The 21907-nt window shown below is 41.5% G+C and overlaps 1 protein-coding gene across 3 annotated transcripts; it reads left to right on the top strand.

The window, feature by feature from the left end:
• The first annotated feature begins 4779 nt into the window (after positions 1–4779).
• LOC124262049 lies at positions 4780–17459 on the top strand. 3 transcript variants are annotated; one of them, XM_046696471.1, is made up of 3 exons: positions 4780–5020; positions 15978–16391; positions 16753–17459. In XM_046696471.1, exons 1-3 carry the CDS (start codon positions 4942–4944, stop codon positions 16899–16901), a joined length of 642 nt encoding a protein of 213 aa, XP_046552427.1. In that variant the 5' UTR covers positions 4780–4941; the 3' UTR covers positions 16902–17459. The 3 variants fall into 3 exon arrangements, with proteins under 3 accessions (XP_046552427.1, XP_046552429.1, XP_046552428.1); XM_046696473.1 differs by lacking the exon at positions 4780–5020 and adding an exon at positions 13782–13965; XM_046696472.1 differs by lacking the exon at positions 4780–5020 and adding an exon at positions 13782–14048.
• Positions 17460–21907: the final 4448 nt, after the last annotated feature.

Here is a 21907-nt window from a genome sequence, read left to right as displayed (position 1 = left end):
TAATGAACGACGAAAGATATATTTTTCTTATAATGTATTCATCATTTATTACAACAGTTTGATTGGGATGTATTCTTAGCGTTATTATTTTTCCAACATTCAGTCATACATTTCAATCATTCATACATTTCAAACACTTATTCTATCGTTTCATTAATTCGCTGCTGTGATCCCGGTTGCTCAATATCAGAGTTCGTGGATACGGATTCGCTTTATTGGGTACGGGTCATCCAGTTGTCTAGCTACCCGTGAGTACGGGTTGTCCATCGTCTGGATACAAGTCCGCAACAAATCTCCGTGGGAATGGATTATCCAGTTCCCTGTCAGTAGAGATGGGAGGTCAAACAATTACTTCCGGTATAGCGTGAATCCGATGTTGTCAAGAGCATTGCTCTAGCGGTGACTGTTCTGGGTGTGGTACAAGACTACAGCTGTACGATGATCGTTAGCCTCTGCTGAAGTCAGAGCTGAGATCGCTTTGCACAACGTCCTACGTTGTCTGTGGGGCACCTATCCCTGGATTGGTAGTCCGGGACAGTGATGTCTGGTGTCCAGTGTTCTTGGTCAAATTTTCCAGCCCTTGGGACCAACAGTTGTCTCAAACTGCTGAGAGAGCCAATAGCTGCCATCCGCAGTTCTGATATCCACATGACGAAAAGAAGTAGAACGAACGAGTCGTTCATTTAGCGAACCGTGGCGTCCATGAGACGTGTATGGGATTCTCCGAATGACACCCGTAGTGGTGTCTGGTTGATCTGATGTTTTACAATAGAATCTAATAACAATATTCTAGAAATTATTATTATTTTTACCCCCCGCAACGCGTTTTGCGGGGGTATTAAAATTGATTCCGCCCGTCCGTGTGTCCGTCCGTCCTTCCGTGCGTCCGTGCACATCTTTTCCAGAGCATAACTCTAAAACCGTTTAATATTTCTTCACCAAACTTGGCACATAGATAGATCTGGTGGTGAACTGGTGCCTTTTGGTATTTTTCGATTTCTGAATAAAATATTTTTTTGCGTTTCCATGGCAACAAGTTTGACTTAGACTGAAATTGGTGGTAGTGCTCTTTTCCGGAGCAGAACTCTAAAACCGTTCAGTGTTTCTTCACCAAACTTGGCACATAGATAGATCTGGTGGTCTACTGGTGCCTTTTGGTAGTTTTGGATTTCTGAACAAAGCGTTTTGAGCGTTTCCATGGCAACAAGTTTCACTTTGACAAATTTCATACATAGGTAGGTCTAGTGGTGAACTGGTGCCTTTTGGTATTTTTCGATTTCTGAATAAAATATTTTTGGCGTTTCCATGGCAACAAGTTTCACTTTGACTGAAATTGGTGGTAGTGCTCTTTTCCGGAGCAAAATTTAAAAACTGTTCACTGTTTCATCACGAAATTTCATGCATAGGTAGGTCTCGTGGTGAACTGGTGCCTTTTGCTAGTTTTGGATTTCTGAATAAGATGGGTTTTCTTTGCGTTTCCATGGCAACAATTTTGGCTTCAACTGAATTTGGTGGTAGTACTCAATTCTGGAGCAGAACTTTGAAACCTTTCAGTACTCTCCTTCCTCTTAGCTATATACACACCAAAACATTTGACATAATCATAACTCGTAGACATGTTCATGAAGAGTATTTTGCCATTGCGGGGGATATTGATGAGTTTGTCTTCTTGTTTTTGCAAGAAAATTCCATGTTTTGCGACCTCCGCAAACGAGAATCTTTCCTATGTGACCACTATCACAAATTACAGATCCACGCCACTTGCTTCAAACATCCGCGCACACCGAATCACAAGTTTCGGATCTTAAAGACGCAAGGACTGGTTCTATTTTCAACCGACGCAATCTGTATGGACAATCCAGTCAACAACTGACTTTTAATAATATCGAAATATAAACAGTGAGTGCGACGGTTGTGTTTTGCACCTCTAACACCGGCTTTACCTTTTAACGCTATGTTAGAGAACCTACGTTTCACCAAAATGTAGAGGCGGTGGGGTAGCGTTCGTTTGTCACGTCGAAGTCCAGGGTTCGATTCCCCACATGGGTACAATGTGTGAAGTCCATTTCTGGTGTCCCCCGCCGTGATATTGCTGGAATATTGCTAATAAAACCGCGTAAAACCTTACACTCTCACTCACCAAATATAAAGATGTGCATCATTAAGTGATCATTTGATCGTTAGTTCGAATGTATGTGATCCTTGGTGTCAGAGCTCCGTGTCCTAGCTGACCAGTTTGGTCACATTTTCAAGTCTTTATTATTACCCGAATCGGGCACTCCCTGATATAGCTTATGTCGTGTTAAGACCGCGTTATACCAAATATGAATCCTATATTTACTAACGCGTATCTTTACACATCTCCGTAAGCCTACTGTCTTTCACATAACAGTTCACTGGGCAAAATATGTCGGGATCGAAGGAGGCCTATTTCATGTTCTTTACATGGTACAATATGTGAAGCCTATTTCTGGTGTTCCCCGCCGTGATATTGCTAGAATATTGCAACAAGCGGCGTAAAACCAAACTCACTCACTTACTCTTACTACACGCAGGTACATGTCTTAGGCCTTGACAGTCAAAGGATCATTGTCAGGATAAGACCGAGATTTGAACCATCTCCTAGCGGATCCTGCCACGATGTAGGGAGGTAACAAGGTCATCAACATGAGACCCATTAAACCACTGGGTCACCATGCCCTCACATGCAATGTGGACAGTGTATAGGTAACTGTCAACAGAGGTTTTATGTCACAGATGGCTTGCTGATTGTTAATCACTAAACCATACTTCGTTAAATGAGAGAATATAGAGAACGGATGCATGCTGCAACAAAAGACAACGAAATTATTGTTTAACTGATACATAAAACCACGGTATACTATCGCTTATATCGGCTAAATGCATCAGACCCCGGGGCGTACACTGACACAGATGCAGAGGTCGTCAAGGTGTAACGAAGTCGTCCCCGGGCATGTAACGTCGCCTGCCGCATGGAATGTGACAACCGCCAGTCGAACACGCTGCCAGTCGTACAGTTAGGTATTTGTTGACAGATCGGGCCTGTACCATGATGTATTAGTCTTTCCTGTTTATTTGACCATTTAGATTACAGTAACAGTTCCTGGTCCATTCCGTTATCACGATTCAATAAATTGTATATCTAATGACGTCATAACCAGCACTAGAACAAGATGCTCCAAATGTGTTCTTGTTTTTTTAAGTTATCTGTTGATCAAAGTAGAAATATTGTTTAGTTTGGAGAAACGCCCATAACGTTCAGGGGAGAACTCTTGAAACAAGTGTGTGTTTTGAAACGAACTCATTTGTTTTGTGTGTTGAAACATGTTGTTTACGAACTTGTCCTCAGCTGTGACAGTGGACGACTTAGACTCATCCGCCAACCTTGCGGCTACTCCTAAAGTTCCGTTCGGACGCACCTACTCCTAATCCGGAAACAAATTAAAACAATCGGATTGTGTCGGCAACGGGATGTGGATGCGTGTAGAGAATCCCTGCATGTTCCAGTCAAGCTGGGTTGAAAGCTTCTTTGATAAACGGATCAACGCCGGAACGTAAATGATACGATAATGTAGATGGCTGATCTGGTTACAGGTGGTATGTTTTAAGGATGTAGTTCTGTTGGTTGATTGGTTGGCTGGCTGGTTGGTAGGTGGGTTGACTGGTTGGTTGGTTTGTTGGCTGGTTGATTAGTTGGCTGGCTGGTTTTTTGCTTAGTTGATTAATTGGTTGGGTAGTTGGTTAGTTGCCTGTTGGTTGCTGTGGTGGGTGGATGTTTAATGGCGCACTAGACAGTCATGTTACATGACGGCGATCAGTCAATATTGGTAGTGTGAACCAGATTATTGACTGCCATGAACATGGATCTACGCAATGATGACATTTATCAACAATTACAACTCTTTGTTTGATTTGACGTTGCATACTTCCTGAAACAAAGACCTAATAAGAATAATCGCATCAATAATGATAACACACGTAGTTTGCAAGCGACGATTTCAAACTTAAAATATTTGATATATTCATTTCAAAGACTAATTCTTATGCTATCATCCTGAAACAAGAAGAAATAATTGGCAATATGTGAGACAAAAGTTGTTACTCCCCTGATTTGTAATTGACTTTGTAACTATACCAGAATTCTACAAAATTAGTGTGTGAGTGAGTATGGTTTTACGCCGCTTTCAGCAATATTTATGCAATCTCGCGGCGGGGGACACCAGAAATGGGCTTCACAAGTTGTACCCATGTGGGGAATCGAACCCGGGCCTTCGGCATGACGAGCGACGCTTTAACCACCAGGCTACCCAACCGCCTCTACAAAATTGATATGCTAAGTAATTAACTAGTTATAGCCATAATTACAAAATTGATTTTAAAAATAAAACGTCAGACAATCAGGCAAAATAAACACTAGCTGACAAACTATAACAGCAAAACTTCTAAGGAAGGTCGTATCCTAGACTAACGTTTAGACCCTGAATACATATAATTGTGATAGTAGCAAATAAACCCATTTAAATTGAAAAGATGCCCCAGTGAGATGGGAGATTCTGAGGAAATCTAGACTTGCTTCATTTAGGGCTTTAGCGTTGCAGGGAGGGCTAAGCATTGGGGACAAAAATATGGTTCAGGGACTGTGAGACAGACTAGTCGTATCCCAAAGGATCAGGATCGTTTTAAAATATAACGGTGAACATAGAACACGTTATCTCTGTTGTACAATGAACAGATCGCCAAAACGGAGCATGTCACACAGCTCGACAAACCAGCTCTGCTCTATGAGGGACAGGAGTGTTGACACACGGCACACCGGAGAGGAATTCTGCATTATGTGCTTGTTACAGTAAATACTCGACTGTAACTGTCGGAAAGTGAATACAGTCAACATGAGTTAAGTTCATCCCTGTAACGGACCTTATGATGATGAAAATGGATATATCAACTGAAATGTGTCTCTCTTTTGGACTCTTTATTTCGCTATTTCTGGGATGCAAAGGTTAGTATTTAAATCCTTAATGGATATTTGGAGGGATAGGTTGGTAACGTAGCAACAGGCTTTCGTCAATGATACATAGAAGATATTTTTAGAAACTGAATTTGAATCAGTGTATTTTTTAAGAAATTGTTCCAAATGTTGTGGCCTACACAAGGTTGTGTCTAAACATTCATACCGTTCTGATGAAACTATGCGTAATTCTTAACTCAATCACAATACTGACGTTCTAGATGGGATGTATGTGTATATACAGCACGCCTTGCTTGAATGTCCACATCTCGGTCTCTTTCTTTTTATTAATTCTTCTGAGGTGTTTTTGTGCTCTCGTTTTTATATATTTCATCCACCAAACTCCGATGAACTTTTTCCATAGTGGTAAGGCACCAATACTGATTGAAGAATTGTAGTTTGGGCACGTAGAGTGAGTTTAGTTTTACGCCGCTTTTAGCAATATTCCAGCAATATCACAGCGGTGGGTACGTAGAAAAGAGGGAAATATTTGTACATAAATATGACAAATAATTGGCGAATAGTTACTTCCTTCTCACACTGACCTACTTTGAATCTGTTGTCATTTCTGAAATTCGTTCACAACCAGACATGATGTAAAACACGATTCTGCGTTTATATGAACATTTGGCTGATCCGAATTGAGTTTATTTATTTACGTACCCTTTTCATGTTTGCATGGAGTAAGGAAATGCATACATGTAGGTTTACGCCGAATTCCCTTTGACGAACAGTACATAAAACAAGTCGTTATTGTCGCTATTGTCGGTCTGTCTTCCGTCGATGGTCCGGAAAGGGCGGCTTCTGACTGAGTGAGCAGAACAGAGTGACATGTTTATATGTACATTGCAATACTTTCACATGCATTGTGTCAGTTGTGCTACTTAGAATCAGTGTCTGTTGTAGTATATAGCAGTGAGTGAGTGAGTTTAGTTTTACGCCGCACTCAGCAATATTCCAGCTATATGGCGGCGGTCTGTAAATAATCGAGTCTGGACCAGACGACCCAGTGATCAACAGCATGAGCATCGATCTGCGCAATTGGGAACCGATGACATGTGTCAACCATGCCAGCGAGCCTGAACACCCGATCCCGTTAGTCGCCTCTTACGACAAGCATGGGTTGCTGAAGGTTCATTCTAACCCGTATCTTCACGGGTAATATAGCAGTGAAGGTAGTAGTAGTAGAAGCAGTAGAATAGTGGTAGTATTAGATATAGTAGTCGTCGTAATAGTAGTAGTTATAGTAGCACTGGTAGTGGTGTTAGTAGTGGTAGTGAGTGAGTGAGGAGGTTTTACGCTGCTTTTAGCAGTATCCCAGCTAAATCACGACCAGAAATGGGCTTCACACATTGTACCCAACGCTTTAACCACTAGGCTACCCCCCCGCCCAGTAGTAGTAGTAGTAGTAGTAGTAGTAGTAGTAGTAGTAGCAGCAGTAACAGTTATATTTGTAGTAATGGTAGTAGTTGTAGTGGTAGTAGTAGATAGAAAAAACGACTTTATATTGTTTTCAAACGATACAATATACAATATTAAAGTATTATGCCACAATGCCCGTGAAAGTAGTAGTAGTTGTTGCTGTAGTAGTAATAGTAGCGTAGTATTGGCAGTAGTAGTAGTAGCAGTAGTAGTAGTAGTAGTGTTGTTGTTGTTGTTGTTGTTGCTGTTGTTGTCGTGTTGAAAAACAGCACTATTAATAAGTTGTAATATCAAAAGCACTTGTAAACTTATAAAAGTGGCGTGAACGAGAAATCTTAGTAGAAGTAGCACAATAACAAAAGTAATAGTGAATGATGTTGTAGAGTTGTAGCTGTAATATGGGCAGTGATAACAGCAGTAGAGATACCAGTACCAGACACACACGTAGCAGTAATTGTTCATTATGTTGTAGAGTTGTAGCTGTAATATGGGCAGTGATAACAGCAGTAGAGATACCAGTACCAGGCACACACGTAGCAGTAATTGTTCATTATGTTGTAGAGTTGTAGCTGTAATATGGGCAGTGATAACAGCAGTAGAGATACCAGTACCAGGCACACACGTAGCAGTAATTGTTCATTATGTTGTAGAGTTGTAGCTGTAATATGGGCAGTGATAACAGCAGTAGAGATACCAGTACCAGACACACACGTAGCAGTAATTGTTCATTATGTTGTAGAGTTGTAGCTGTAATATGGGCAGTGATAACAGCAGTAGAGATACAGTAATTGTTCATTATGTTGTAGAGTTGTAGCTGTAATATGGGCAGTGATAACAGCAGTAGAGATACCAGTACCAGGCACACACGTAGCAGTAATTGTTCATTATGTTGTAGAGTTGTAGCTGTAATATGGGCAGTGATAACAGCAGTAGAGATACCAGTACCAGGCACACACGTAGCAGTAATTGTTCATTATGTTGTAGAGTTGTAGCTGTAATATGGGCAGTGATAACAGCAGTAGAGATACCAGTACCAGGCACACACGTAGCAGTAATTGTTCATTATGTTGTAGAGTTGTAGCTGTAATATGGGCAGTGATAACAGCAGTAGAGATACCAGTACCAGGCACACACGTAGCAGTAATTGTTCATTATGTTGTAGAGTTGTAGCTGTAATATGGGCAGTGATAACAGCAGTAGAGATACCAGTACCAGGCACACACGTAGCAGTAATTGTCCATTACGTGGGGGCAGATACAGGGTGGAGGGGAAGGAGCGTGGTAGAGAGTACGCCTTACTTAAGACGCGAAATGTACAACGACAAAGGATTAAAAAATCGGAAGAAAGGTTGAGAGAGGAGGCTGAAGTTATTTCGGCATTTCGTTGCAAGTTTCTAAATATAAGTTGATGGTTTGTTTACTTTTCTACAGCAGCCCACTGGGTTCATGCTCGCTGGCTTGGTTGATGTATGTCATCGTGTCCTAATTGTGTGAACTAATGCTCATGATGTCAATCACTGGTTTGTCCTTGAACCATAGTACGTTCCCTTCCTCCCAGCCCTTGCTGAATAGCACAGCTCCAAGTGAAGCAAGTCTAGATATTCCGCTGGATGTGAATCTCCATTTCAGATTGAAATATGGTTGTTTCTATGAAAATGAGATTTTTTCAGAATGAGTGAGTGAGTTAAGATTTTTAGTCAGACCAGCATTATATCGTGATATGTCATAGAATAGCTGCCACTGGAGTAATTAACAGACAACACGTAAGTATGATATTGTTAAGTTCTACTCTTCAAGACTTGCTGATAAATCTAATCATGATATAGGATCTTGTATGGTTCAGATGTTGTTAGAAGGGGCCGTTCATAATTTATGGCTAGGGGAGATAATGATGATTTTAGGGGTGGGTGTCACCCATTTTGTTCTGGGGAGGAAGGGGGTCATCAAGTTTGTACACACGAAATAGGGGAATCGTCATTGATTAAATAGTACATGACATGCACGGTGTCGCTTACTTTGTACATGAACTGATTTTTTTGTCTCTATTAATTTTTGGGGAGGCTTTGGAGAGGGGAGAGGGAGAGAGAATTCACATTGCACATGCCACTCCATAAAAATCATCAGCACCATCACCATGTTATTCATGGGCGTGCCTTGCAGTAAATGCCTCGGTAGATACCGTTATATATATTAATGTTTACCCATTCTGTAGAATACACAGTCCCCATGTGTCAGGGTTAGCTGACCCATCGGTCACGTGTGTGCATGTTGAGGGTGTAGCTCATATCGCAACATTCAAACAATTTGATACACCCCACCCACAATGTAAAGGAAGGGAATGATTAAGTGCCTCTTGACCCTTCTCAGATAAACACAATTGACAACCTTGTTGAACAATTGTTTAGTAGTCCCCATTGTTTGCTCAGGAATAGTTATTAACGGATATGATATTTATGATTTGGGTCAAATCGACGTTTATGTTCGGTAGAATCTGTTTCAAAATTGTTATGACAATATTTCTATTAAGATTTCACTTTCTCTTCCCACTTCCCTCTCAACGTTGCTTATTGGCAGCCGTCCAAAGTTGACTGAAACCGTGATGACACGCCCTTGTGTAACCAGATGTGTTATAAACACACGATAGAAACATTCACTACATTTCTAAAGATTACATTTTTATGGGCGCAAGACAGCAGAGTCTGATTATTATGTTACATCTAAAACCTTTACGCATGGAACTTGAAATAATAGTGACAACAATCATAATTATTCGTACATACATATAAGTATTGCAGTATATTCAACAACACGTGCTCTGCGCATACAATCTGTAACTTACTTCCGCTCAACAGACAGTTGTCAATGTATATTCATATTTATATCAAATTTACCAGACGACCGTGTACATTATAAGCCAGAATACGTGGTTATTTCAATACACAAAATATGTAGATATAGCTGAGGTAGCCAACGGTCCGGGAGTACATTTAAATACGTTTATATCGCACTTCCTTGATTTGCTAGGGAAACTATCAATATCAGCTATATGTGACTTGTAGTCCGGAGCTTGTCCTGGCCAAGGATAGAGCACAGTCTGTTTAGTGAGTGAGTTTAGTTTTATAGCTTTTAGCAATATTCCAGCAATATCACAGAGGGGGACACCAGACATGGACTTCGCACATTGTACCCATGTAAAGAACATGACATAGGCCTCCTTCCATCCCGACATATTTTGCCCATTTTGTGGGGAATCGAACCGGGTCTTCGGTGTGACGAGCGAACATTTTAACCACTAGGCTACCCCATCGCTCCACAGCCTGTTTAAAGGACGAGAGATACAGTAGCGAATACATAGCGTACAGCCATAGACTGCATGCAGGGTTCGTTTAGGCATGCGGTCTGCGTTTGTGCGTTGATATCCATAAAATACAGTTTTACAATACAACAAAAGATAGAAAAACGATTTCCTAGTGTTTTCATGCCATATTCAATATTAAAACTTTAATAAACCTTAATGAATGTGAAAATAAATTCAGCTATAGAACGAATTCTGTGTTGAGTTAAAGGTGTCATTTTTACAAATACTAATCAATCATATATATTGATAACATCTGCCACGGAGCAAAGGGCTGATATATGTTACCATGGTAACAAGTTGGGGACACTATAGTTGTGTCGTTGCTGCAATCCACATTAACACCGGCAGCGTATCGCGAGGCACGTGTGTCCATATATAGGGACGTGAGTTAAGTGCTACAACGCCAGATGTCAAGCACTGTGTGTGCCAGGGTTCCAGTCTTACTGCCGGCTGGTTGGTGAACTTTATCAAACCAGTCTACTGCATTGTGGTCAGCAACAAGGCTGTGGTACTATGTTGGAGTACACACAGACTTGTACCAAGGTCGGTGTCGAATCCGGACCTAATCGAATTTGGGTTGTTACCTAAAAAGAAATCTAGGTTCCTTTACCATTTTTTTGCTTATGATTTGTTTGTTTGTTTGTTTGTTTGTCGTTTAACGCCGTTTTTAGCAATATTCCAGTAATATCACGGCGGGGGACACTAAAAATGGGCTTCATACTTATGTTGGGAGGCGAACCCCGGCGTGACGAGCGAACGCTTTAACCACTAGGCTACCCCACCAACCCCATTTTTGAATGAATCAAATTTTAGGCTCCGGGCGTTATTTTAATAGAATATTGCGGAAACCTCCCTCCCTTCTCACCCTTCCTGCCTCCTTCCCTCCTTCACCCATTCGCTTATTAAATCACTCACTCACTCACCAGTCGTCAGGATATCCGATCAAGTGAGAAGAAATTTGAACAGTTTAAAATAATAGTGATGAGCGCATGAATACTTCTCTAAGTAAGGCAGCCGAATTCCAGATTTGAAATGTGTTTTGATTGTAATGTATATGGATACATGACAGGGATTCAATTTCGTCGTGAAAGGGGTACGTCGGGTGGTCAAGGGGAATCACCAGCCCAACGCCGTGGCACATTGTTCGTAATATCGATCACTAGTTCGCCTGCTCAAGACTAAAACCTTTCCAGACAACTGTAATGTAGATGTCATGTAGCCTCGCATGGAACATCAAACAAGTACGTGACATAACCATGTCTATCTGCAATAAATCTAGATATGAAAGATCATAAATGACCGAGATTATTTTTGATGTACAAGTACTGAAATATGTATATAGCCGCTTTGCGAGGACATGTAAAACGCGATTCGTGATGATGGTTCATATACATACCAGCTAGTCTCGTCACAACAGCACGGCACGCTAGAGAACGCTTTGACGTATAGCTATATCAGAGGTGGGAATTCACGCAAGTCGAGAGATAAAACAAGTCATAAATGTTCTTATTTACACGGGGAGGGATCCAAAACAACATCAAAGTAGAACATAAGGCTGATAAGTGTGATTGGGGGACATCTCAGATGAATGAGTGAGTTTAGTTTCACGCCGCATTCAGCAATATTCCAGCTATATGGCGGCGGTCTGTAAATAATCGAGTCTGGACCAGACAATCCAATAATCAACAACATGAGCTTCGATCTGCGCAATTGGCACACGATGACATGTGTCAACCAAGTCAGCGAGCCTGACCACCCGATACCGTTAGTCGCTTCTTGCGACAAGCATGGGTTACTGAAGACCAATTCTAAGCCTGATCTTCACGGGTTACATCTCAGATGACGTTGTTATGTATCCTAAATTGTCTCAAGGAAACTTACTGCGTTAATCAGCCTCCATCCATTATAACCTCTGGTTTCCGTGGAGCCCCAGTGATGGTTGCAGGAGACTGACAACTTGATCGGGTTGCTCGGATCAGTGACCTTGATGACCGTCATCCTGGTTCTGTGTTCATGATATCGGCCACTAATATAAGATCCAAACCCGATTTACAGTCAATATAGGCGGAATTGTGTTGAGTGAGACGCAAAACAACAAACATACAAGAAAAACACAAACAAAACAAATAGGCCAGGTAGCGATCTATACTTCTCCACAACGCTAAATATTTCGTTAGCTGCCATGACGGATAGATTAAGAAAGGCGACACGTCCCTTCAGCTGTTATCCTGGTAATCATGGCTTTCAAACAATTCATATTAAAACCGGTTTTAGAGAGGAAATATATTTATCGCTCTCTGAACGTAAATCACGTTCACACGGCTTATCGTAAATTAACGATGCGGTGGCCTTGCCTTGGCCCCGTTTCACAAAACTGTCGTAAGTCTGTATTAGTCTATATTAGTACAGGAGGTACGACAGTCGTAGCGCTACGATAGCTTTGCGATACGGGGCCCAAGCACAGGCCCTCGTGTCTTTGCGAGGATGAAAGATTTTATAAAATATATACAAAAGTTTGAGATGACCCCGACTCGAAATGCTTCGCAGTATAATACATTATGTATTGTACTGTGGAGCATTTCGAGTCGGGGGTCATCTCAAAAACAATATTGTTTTTAATCATTAATCCTCGCAAAGACACGAGGGCCTATGGGCCCAGGTAGTTAATTAAAGCGTTCGCTCTCGCGAAGACTTGAGTTCGAATCTCCACATGGTTACAGTGTGTAGAGCCTATTACTGGTGTCCCTCGCCGTCTTGTTCCAGTCATATTTCTAAATATGGCGTAAAACCCAAACCGCTTTTGAATAGCGCACCCGTTGAGGAACAATCGACCTTTTATACCTACATATATATTATACCTATAATATGTATGTATTGTGTACTGGCGTGCAATAATTGTTGATTTTATATCCGGGTTATGCGGTTGTCATTGTCTGAATGACAATGGAGTAAGCCAGATATTTGTCCATTTATTTTAGCATTTTGTATGAAGCAGTTGTAAAGACTTGACTTATGAATATATTTCCGCCGTATAATCGGAAACGTCGGCAAAATGAAAACAGCTTCAATTTTGAGTTATTTTTTACATTTTCTTTGTCAAACGTGATGGGACTGAATTTAGTCAAACATACTAAATATTCGGACTGGTCTGTGACCCCGAGATTTGTAGTTGACCAAATAATCGGCGATCACCACAAAGACATAGACAGGCTACGCAACGCTGGTTTTCACAGTGTGTGCACGGACAGTAAATTCGAGTATCATGTGAGACGTTTGAAGACAAAATATCTTAATCTTTGTACTATTTTAGTATTTTCTGTACAGTATCATTTTCTTATCATGGAGTTAAAATGTTGGGATATTTGGAGTTCTAAATATTTTAATGGAATTATACACGTCATTAGTATCATCAGTACCGGTGTTGTGAGTGAGTGAGTTTAGTTTTACGCCGCCTTTAGCAATATTCCGGTAATATCACAGCGGGGGACACCAGAAATGGTCTTCTCACATTGTACCCATGTGGGGAATCGTACCCGGGTCTTCTGAGTGACGAGCGAACGCTTTAACCACTAGGCTACCCCACCGCCCCAGTACAGGTGTTGAGGGAAAGCTAAGCACAGCCCCAAGTATACACACATGCGAATTGACTAGCACTGGTTTACGTTCAGAGGTAAGCGTGTACATTCATGTACCATAATGAGCTTCATATGCATTATGGGGAAAAGAAACTAGACACTTGAAAATAAAATCTTACAAGAAATTATAAACATTAACAAAACGTTATCTTGCAGAAAACATTCGCCGAAACACTCCAAACTCACGATTCAAAACAGGAAAATGATACCATATTCAATGCATCAGTGCTGAATAAACTATCGTTGTTTCATTTTGGCCAGCAAACAAGGGCGTGTACTTTCTGTTGCCCTATTGTTTATACAATGGCTCATTCAGAACATAACCTTTTCAAATTTATTCGAGGGGAGTATGACTTCAGTGGCACGAGGAACAAGTGTATTACTCTCATAAACCATCACTCGGTGAGAAAATGAAGTCAACAGGTTATATTGCAGAAAGCCGCTATGAATCTTATGTACCCTCACCATGTTTACATGTTAAGGAATGGTCACTGAAGTGAAGTGGAGGGTGTCTCGCTTCGGGTGAGATACATTTGTCACATTTACAATGGAATGAAGTCAGGCTTGTTAGCGAAACAAGAGACAAGAGTCTACGGTCAGTCAGAGTGAGTGAGTTTAGTTTTCAGTCAGAGTGGATAGGGGCGATAGGTGTGCATTGCCGTTTTAGAAGACTCGTTGGCATCGTTGAACCTCGTATCCTTAATTATTTCAAAGTCTGGGGAGCAATGGCTAAGCATCGCGACTGAAGCTATAGCATCCGGTCGAAATTTATATAAGTTTCTTATTCTGTTAGGTATTCCTCAAAACGTTTTGATGACGCATTGTTCACATTTTTAATGGTATTTGGGATCAGTTTAGAACGTGTGGCTGTAATATTTTCCTCCGAATATTAAGCGGTCAGCTCCAGCAGATTTGCTTACTTCTAAACTCATAATTTGCGAGCCTGTGCTTCTCTTAACCGATGCGAACGCAATAAACCCTTGATAACTGAAGCAACCATTTTTGATATCACTCGGGGCGTACAATAATGTTCATGTTTGATGTCATTCATGATACACATTGGTGCCCATGTTTGATGTTTACATGGCGTACGGTAATGTCCATGTTTGATGTCATTCATGATACACATTGAGTGCCCATGTTTGATGTTTCATTCATGATACATGGCGTACGGTAATGTCCATGTTTGATGTCATTCATGATACACATTGATGCCCATGTTTGATGTTTACATGGCGTACGGTAATGTCCATGTTTGATGTCATTCATGATACACATTGATGCCCATGTTTGATGTTTACATGGCGTACGGTAATGTCCATGTTTGATGTCATTCATGATACACATTGATGCCCATGTTTGATGTTTACATGGCGTACGGTAATGTCCATGTTTGATGTCATTCATGATACACATTGATGCCCATGTTTGATGTTTACATGGCGTACGGTAATGTCCATGTTTGATGTCATTCATGATACACATTGATGCCCATGTTTGATGTTTACATGGCGTACGGTAATGTCCATGTTTGATGTCATTCATGATGTCATTCATGATACACATTGATGCCCATGTTTGATGTTTACATGGCGTACGGTAATGTCCATGTTTGATGTCATTCATGATACACATTGATGCCCATGTTTGATGTTTACATGGCGTACGGTAATGTCCATGTTTGATGTCATTCATGATACACATTGATGCCCATGTTTGATGTTTACATGGCGTACGGTAATGTCCATGTTTGATGTCCATGTGTTTGATGTCATTCATGATATGTCATTCATTTGATGCCCATGTTTGATGTTTACATGGCGTACGGTAATGTCCATGTTTGATGTCATTCATGATACACATTGGTGCCCATGTTTGATGTTGACATGGCGTACAATAATGTCCATGTTTGATGTCATTCATGATACACATTGATGCCCATGTTTGATGTTTACATGGCGTACGGTAATGTCCATGTTTGGGTGTATCTGACGATTTTTGATGTCACTCGGGATGAAGTTATAACCACATTTTACGACAATGGCTATGATACATAGTAACAGGAGTATTAGCAGCAGCAGTAGTAGTAGTAGTAGTAGTAGTAGTAGTAGTAGTCGTAGTAGTAGTAGTCGTCGTCGTAGTAGTAGTAGTAATAGTAGCAGTATTCGTAGTAGTAGTAATAGTAGTAGTATTCGTAGTAGTCGTAGTCGTAGTCGTAGTAGTCGTAGTCGTAGTAGTAGTAGTATTAGTAGTAGTAGTAGTAGTAGTAGTAATAGTAGCAGTATTCGTAGTAGTAGTAATAGTAGTAGTAATAGTAGCAGTATTCGTAGTAGTAGTAGTAGTCGTAGTCGTAGTCGTAGTAGTAGTAGTAGTCGTAGTCGTAGTAGTAGTAGTAGTAGTAGTATTTGTAGTAGTCGTAGTAGTAGTAGTAGTCGTCGTCGTAGTAGTTGTAGTAGTAATAGTAGCAGTATTCGTAGTAGCCCTAGTAGTAGACGTTTTCTGTCATTGTTGTTATTTTATTTGATATCTTCCAGCTACCTGTCCCTCTGTCCACTGGGTAGAACGGGACAACATGTGCTATCTGTTCCAAGCTACGGCCGTTTCTCACCCGGATGCAGAAGCGTCATGCGCAGAAAGTGGAGGAAACATCGCCTCAATCAAGGACGACCACAACGCATATTACGTCACGTCGTTGTTTACCTCCAGTAGTGACATAAATACTCTGTGGTCGCGCTACCTGCTGATAAAACACGACAGCGACGCGTATGTTACATCTAGACGACAGAACGTCTCAGACTGTGTCGGATGCAATTCCCTGAAACCCTTCTTCATCAGTCAAGGGATGAATGAATCGTGTATTGTGACTGGTTCAATAACGTCATCTTCAGCAACGTGGAACACCGCCGACTGTTCTGCAGTTCATCAAGTGATATGTGAAAAAACATCAGGTACGTGAAAAAACAGGAGGAATTTGGGATTGGGAGGATCGTGAAAAATACACAAGCTTATATAGTTTTGATATGGACACAAAATTCAGTGAATTCACAGAAATCTTAAGTATATATATTTGCGTGTGTATTCTCATAATCTGTAATCGTGTCGTGGTGCCTCTAAAAATGTGTACATCTGTAAGAAATGGTAAAAACTATCAGCAATCGCAGGGTGGGGCTGGGTACGGTCATCCTGTGTCACAGCGGCGGGTCCATTATTCAAGCTATGGGTTGTTTAGGTTGAGAGAGGAAGCTTGAGGGGTGATTTGAAATGGGCGAATATAAGTTTATGATTCACAACAATGTTTCCATGTTTCAGTATTCAGTAGTCTGGCGGTGAAGGACATCGCCGCCATTGCCTGTCTCGCGTTCCTCGTCGTTAGCTTCATCATCGTTATCACCATCGACCTCTTCAAGAACCCCGTGCCTGAAGACAGGAGGCGGATCTTAGAGGACAGGAACCTGTAGACAGTGCATGCTGGGAGAATCCCGTGCCTGGAGTCAGGAGGCGGATCTTAGAGGACCGGAACCTGTAGACAGTGCATGCTGGGAGACCATTGTGTCTGAAGACAGGAGGTGGATGTAAACAGTGGACAGTCTGTGATATCTGTGTACATGAGGGTACAGGAAGTAATTTTGACTTGGGTATGTTAGAGGTCGATGCAAGTGAATATTTAGACGAGAACTGAGGAAATCGTCCACATAAGTTCACTTTTAATATATACAGAAAGGTTTTCTACATTTTTGTGTACAGTTCGAGTATATTCGAAAATCAAGGTGTCAAAAAAGCTGATCATTTTTATGCAGATTCCAGATGATGCAGCGTTGAAGTACTAGGTGTTTACTGTTAGTGTTGTGGAATATCTGATCAGCCAAGAGGAATAATCTGAGTGCTTGAATCATGTATAAAAATATGAATCACTTCTACATTCCTAATTAATTACATTCAGCAATCATTTTGTCCAACCGATCTTCAATCGTGTATGATTGTGCTTGATGGATTATGTTTATACACGTTGTTTTGTGTAAATGTCTTCGCGTCATCTGTTGATCCACACTGCAACTAGTTAGTTCCATGAAACATAGTTGTGATAAGTTGAAACAATATAAACTGTGATTCATCGTCGTTCATGCCTCGTCAGGGGTGCAGTTGAAGGGTCTGGTTATTCGATATCCGGCGCGTCATACTGAAAGACCCTGGCTGACCCTGGCTGACGCTAGGAATAAACGGGGACAAAACAAGGACTGTCGGCTCGGAGTCAGTATACCGTGTGAGAGCAGGGCGTCCGTGATTCAGACAGTCACTGTAGTATCTGCTCATTCCAGACTTTACTGGAAGGAAATCAAGGAAACAGACAAGAAATGGTTATACGATGATAGCGCATTTGATCAAGATGGGTGAGTGAGTGAGTGAGGTTAGTTTTACGCCGCTTTTAGCCATATTTCAGCAATATCACGGCGGGGGACACCAGAAATTGGCTTCAGACATTGTGCCCTTGTGGGGAATCGAACCCGGGTCTTCGGCGTGACGAGTGAACGCTTTAACCACTAGGCTACCCCACCGCCCCTGATCAAGAAGGGGGTAACATAAATAGGTTATAGCGACTATTTTCAGAGACAAGGCTGTTTTCACTCAGTGCTATCTTGTCGTCAAACTGAGAAGTATTATTCCTGAGTTTATTGCATTAAACATATATTATTGTCCCAAAAGGCAAAGCATCTTGACACCTGTAATCGGTTCAGGCGATTGAAGCAGCTCGTTCTTATATACACACATATTCAATGACCGCCTCCGTGGTGTAGTGGTTAGAGCGTCCGCCCGGAGAGCGGAAGGTCGCGGGTTCGATCCCCGGCCGCGTCATACCAAAAGACGTTAAAATATGGTACTTGTTGGTTCCTGCCTGGCGTACGGCATTAATGGGTACAACAAGGACTGGTCGGCTCGGAGTCAGTATAATGTGTCTGAGTGGGGTATTCATGCTTCACTGCGGCATGGTATCTCAGTGGGCTAGCACTATAACACCGCTTAAGTCTGGGCTAGTACAAGCAGCCGCACCTACACATACACACGCATGCACGTCGTCATATGAGCGAAATATTCTCCAGCACGACGTTAAACCCAATTTCACTTCACTTCACATATTCAATCATCATTTCCTAGCATACATGTAAGGTATTAAACGACTATATAGAAACGTTCAAACCTCCACAGTTGTCCATTAAGTGGTATCAGAAACTGTATTACTCATATGATAGATCTGACCTTCTAATTCCGCGATGTGTATCAATCAATTGCTTGTCAAGGACATCGTGAAAAGTTCATGATACAGGTGAAGGAAGTTAAAACATTGAACACACACAGCCTGAAAGCTGGAATCCGAACAAAATAACACACTAGAAAGGCATTTATAAAAAGGATACAGTATTTACTGTAATACGCACCTTCCTAATTAAAATGATTTACTTTTTTAAAGATTATTTAACGAAACTACAATCAGGGAAAAGGTTGTCAAGAAGCAAAGGGAGATAACTCTTATAGCTCTACTGTACCATCAACACAACTCAAGCCTGGGGTTTATTCCTAGTTTCTTAGCATTAGTTGTTGTATGGCTGTTACTTCATGATTATGTAGCCTCCCATGTGCGGAACAAGGATGTACTATGACTGTTCTAATTATATATTAATCTCGCAACGACGCTTTCATTGAATATACACAAAATTACATTCGAATAACATTTCTCGTACTATCTTCTCTCGAGTGCTCGAGAAGCGTAGCGTTACTGACCTGTTGAAAGTCAGGATGTCATTTCTTCACAACATTTGTAAGCCAATCATTCATTGCCTTTTGTGACTTATCACTTTATAGACCTGGGTCTAGATTTTCGAAGTTCTCTTAGCGCTAAGATAATCGATTACCGTCATACATTAACATTAACTTACGACTATCTTAGCGCTAAGAGAGCTTCGAAAATCTCGACCCAGGTGACTTAGGAAGTGGGTTAGTATGAATTTACGCCGCTTTTAGCAATGTTCGAACAGTATATCGGCAGGGGACACCAGACATGGGCTTCACACATTGTACCCATGTGGGGAATATAACCCGGGTCTTCGGCGTGACGAGCGAACGCTTTAACCACTAGGCTACCCCCCCTCCCCGACTTAGGAAGCAATGTGCTGCCCTGGGTGAATTATAAGTCCTGAGTCTCACACAGAGAGACTTTGTCTTGTCTTGTCTCTTTATCAAATATATCTTTCCTAAAAAAAACTACATTCATCCTTTCTATATATTCTCTGTTTACATAATGTGAACAAAGTACTTTGTGCCTCAAATTTCATTAAGATGTATTCATGTGATGATATTCAGAGGATCTTGTTCGGACCTGAAAGATGTTTTTTTCAAGAAGGAAGACTTTTCAACTGTTTTTCAAAGATACTTGTTAATTACTCATTACCACAGTTTTGTTAATTCTCTTTGCTATGTGTGTAGAAGGTATTGCGGATCCAGTCTAAAGACATATTTTTCGACACAATCCCCTTCCACAACGACGCATTCTTGGTAACGATGTTGAAGGGATTGTAAACCAGTAGCGCAGAAATCAATCTCTGGACCGTCCAAGACGCAGGTTATGACATATTTGTTCCAGCCCAAATGAGTTAAGGCTTACGTTTTCTTTAATGTTTGGGAACAAAGGAGGGGGCACATAAACCAGCTACATTTTTCCTCGCAAGTACTCTCTGAGGACATGTAGGGGTACGCATCACCTTATTCAGATGATAGGGTTTTTCCTCTAGGTGGTTATTTGTCCGAGGTCCAGTATGGTCGCGGCAGTTCCACATCCTCAGGAGAAACTTGCCATGATCATCAACCCATGTGTCATGTAGTCAAGCAATTTGTCAGTGTGTCGGATGGCTAGGACTTCTCCCTATATGAATACTTTGCACCATGTTCATTGGGAGAAGAGGGTGCACTGCAAGGTTTCAAACCCATCTGTGGACGTCAGTGTCTTGTTGCTTGGTTTCACAGAAACCAAGATTCTGCACCTAACTCAACAGGGCCCAGTAATAATGAAAGTAGACCATCGAACATTACTGTTTGGGAAAACAGTTTCTACAGCATTGGTAGCAGCGACTTGGCTGGATCACGTCTATCTGCAAAGGAGAGTCTTTTGCTTGCTGGATCTTGTCAATAAGAAGTCCAGCAACTAGTCCATGGAACACATAAAGCTGGTCCCAAAGAAGTGGGTAAGGATACAAGGAGCTGTCCATGCAGAAAATATCGAGCTTCTGCAGCAGGCGAAGACCGTCACTTTGGCGAAGCAAAAGGAGGTTGACATCCGTCTCTTCTTGTCCAGTCCACTCTTCAGGTAATGAACGGGGGAACTGCAGCCCTCTCATGGTGATCAAGTTGGGTACTAATGACTTTCTTTACTGTGATCTGAATTGGCGCTGTCTCAGACTATGCTTAAACTAAATCAACACAATCTGTACCTTTTGTTGTGTGTTTGTACATTTCCGTCTTACCTTCCACTCAAACCCCTCATTGATGTATTGTGAAACACTGTATGTTTTTTTGTTTGTTTAACGCCGCATGCAGAATTATCCCAGCTATATGGCGGAGGTCTGTAAATAATCGTGTCTGGACCCGCCAAACCAGTTTTCAACAGCATGAGTATCGATCTACTCAGCTGGGATACGATGACATGTAGGGTCAACCAAGTCAGCGAGCCTGACCACCCGATCAAGTAAGTCGCCTCTTACGACAAGCATGGATTGCTTTATTCTAACCCGGATGGTCAGAGCATATACGGTCAATCTGTTTTAATATCATCTACATTAAAGTGAACAGGGAGTAGAATAACACATGTGTTCGGGGAGGTACAACACAGTCACTACTCCAGAACAGCACACTCTGTAGCTGATAATCCCTGAAGGTTTTAGTAGACTCGCGGATATATCGTGGATTATCTCAACCATTTCTGGTCTGTTCCACAGACCTTCCAGGATAGTGATCGTCCCCTAATTGCCTCCCACAGTGCTGAATTCATACTTTCTGGATGACTCTTGGAGTTACGTCTTGCAGTTTTCCAAATGCCACATACCATTGCTTATATTAGTGATTTGTCAAAACCAAACAATTTGCTCAAGTACTTTCTTAAGGATATGCCTCTCTGACACAATGGAATGTCCAACACAAAGGATTTCGAATCTGGACCGGCCAAACCAGTGATCAACAACATGAGCATCGATCTACTCAACTGGGATACGACGACATATGTCAACCATATCAGCGAGCCTGACCACCCGATCCCATGGGCTGCTGAAGACCAATCCTAATCCGGATGGTTAGTGCATATACAGTATGCACTGTTATTCCCTGTCCATAACAAAAGATTGCACTATTTTACGCAATTCCCACTTTCTGAAGCCCATGACATAACAGGCATTCCTGGCATATTAAAGCCGTTGTCGTCATA

Source organism: Haliotis rubra, unplaced genomic scaffold (genome assembly GCF_003918875.1).
Source record: "Haliotis rubra isolate DU_JTF1 unplaced genomic scaffold, ASM391887v1 Scf82, whole genome shotgun sequence".
In the NCBI taxonomy this organism is placed as follows: domain Eukaryota; kingdom Metazoa; phylum Mollusca; class Gastropoda; order Lepetellida; family Haliotidae; genus Haliotis; species Haliotis rubra.
This window is presented reverse-complemented; position numbering and strand designations above follow the sequence as displayed.

Bases quoted from the DNA above. Each gene is read 5' to 3' on its own strand.
- LOC124262049 (XM_046696471.1), top strand. From the start codon at position 4,942: ATGATGATGAAAATGGATATATCAACTGAAATGTGTCTCTCTTTTGGA. The intron at 5,021-15,977 runs GTTAGTATTTAA...GATATCTTCCAG, and splicing joins GCTATTTCTGGGATGCAAAG to CTACCTGTCCCTCTGTCCAC. The intron at 16,392-16,752 runs GTACGTGAAAAA...TCCATGTTTCAG, and splicing joins GATATGTGAAAAAACATCAG to TATTCAGTAGTCTGGCGGTG.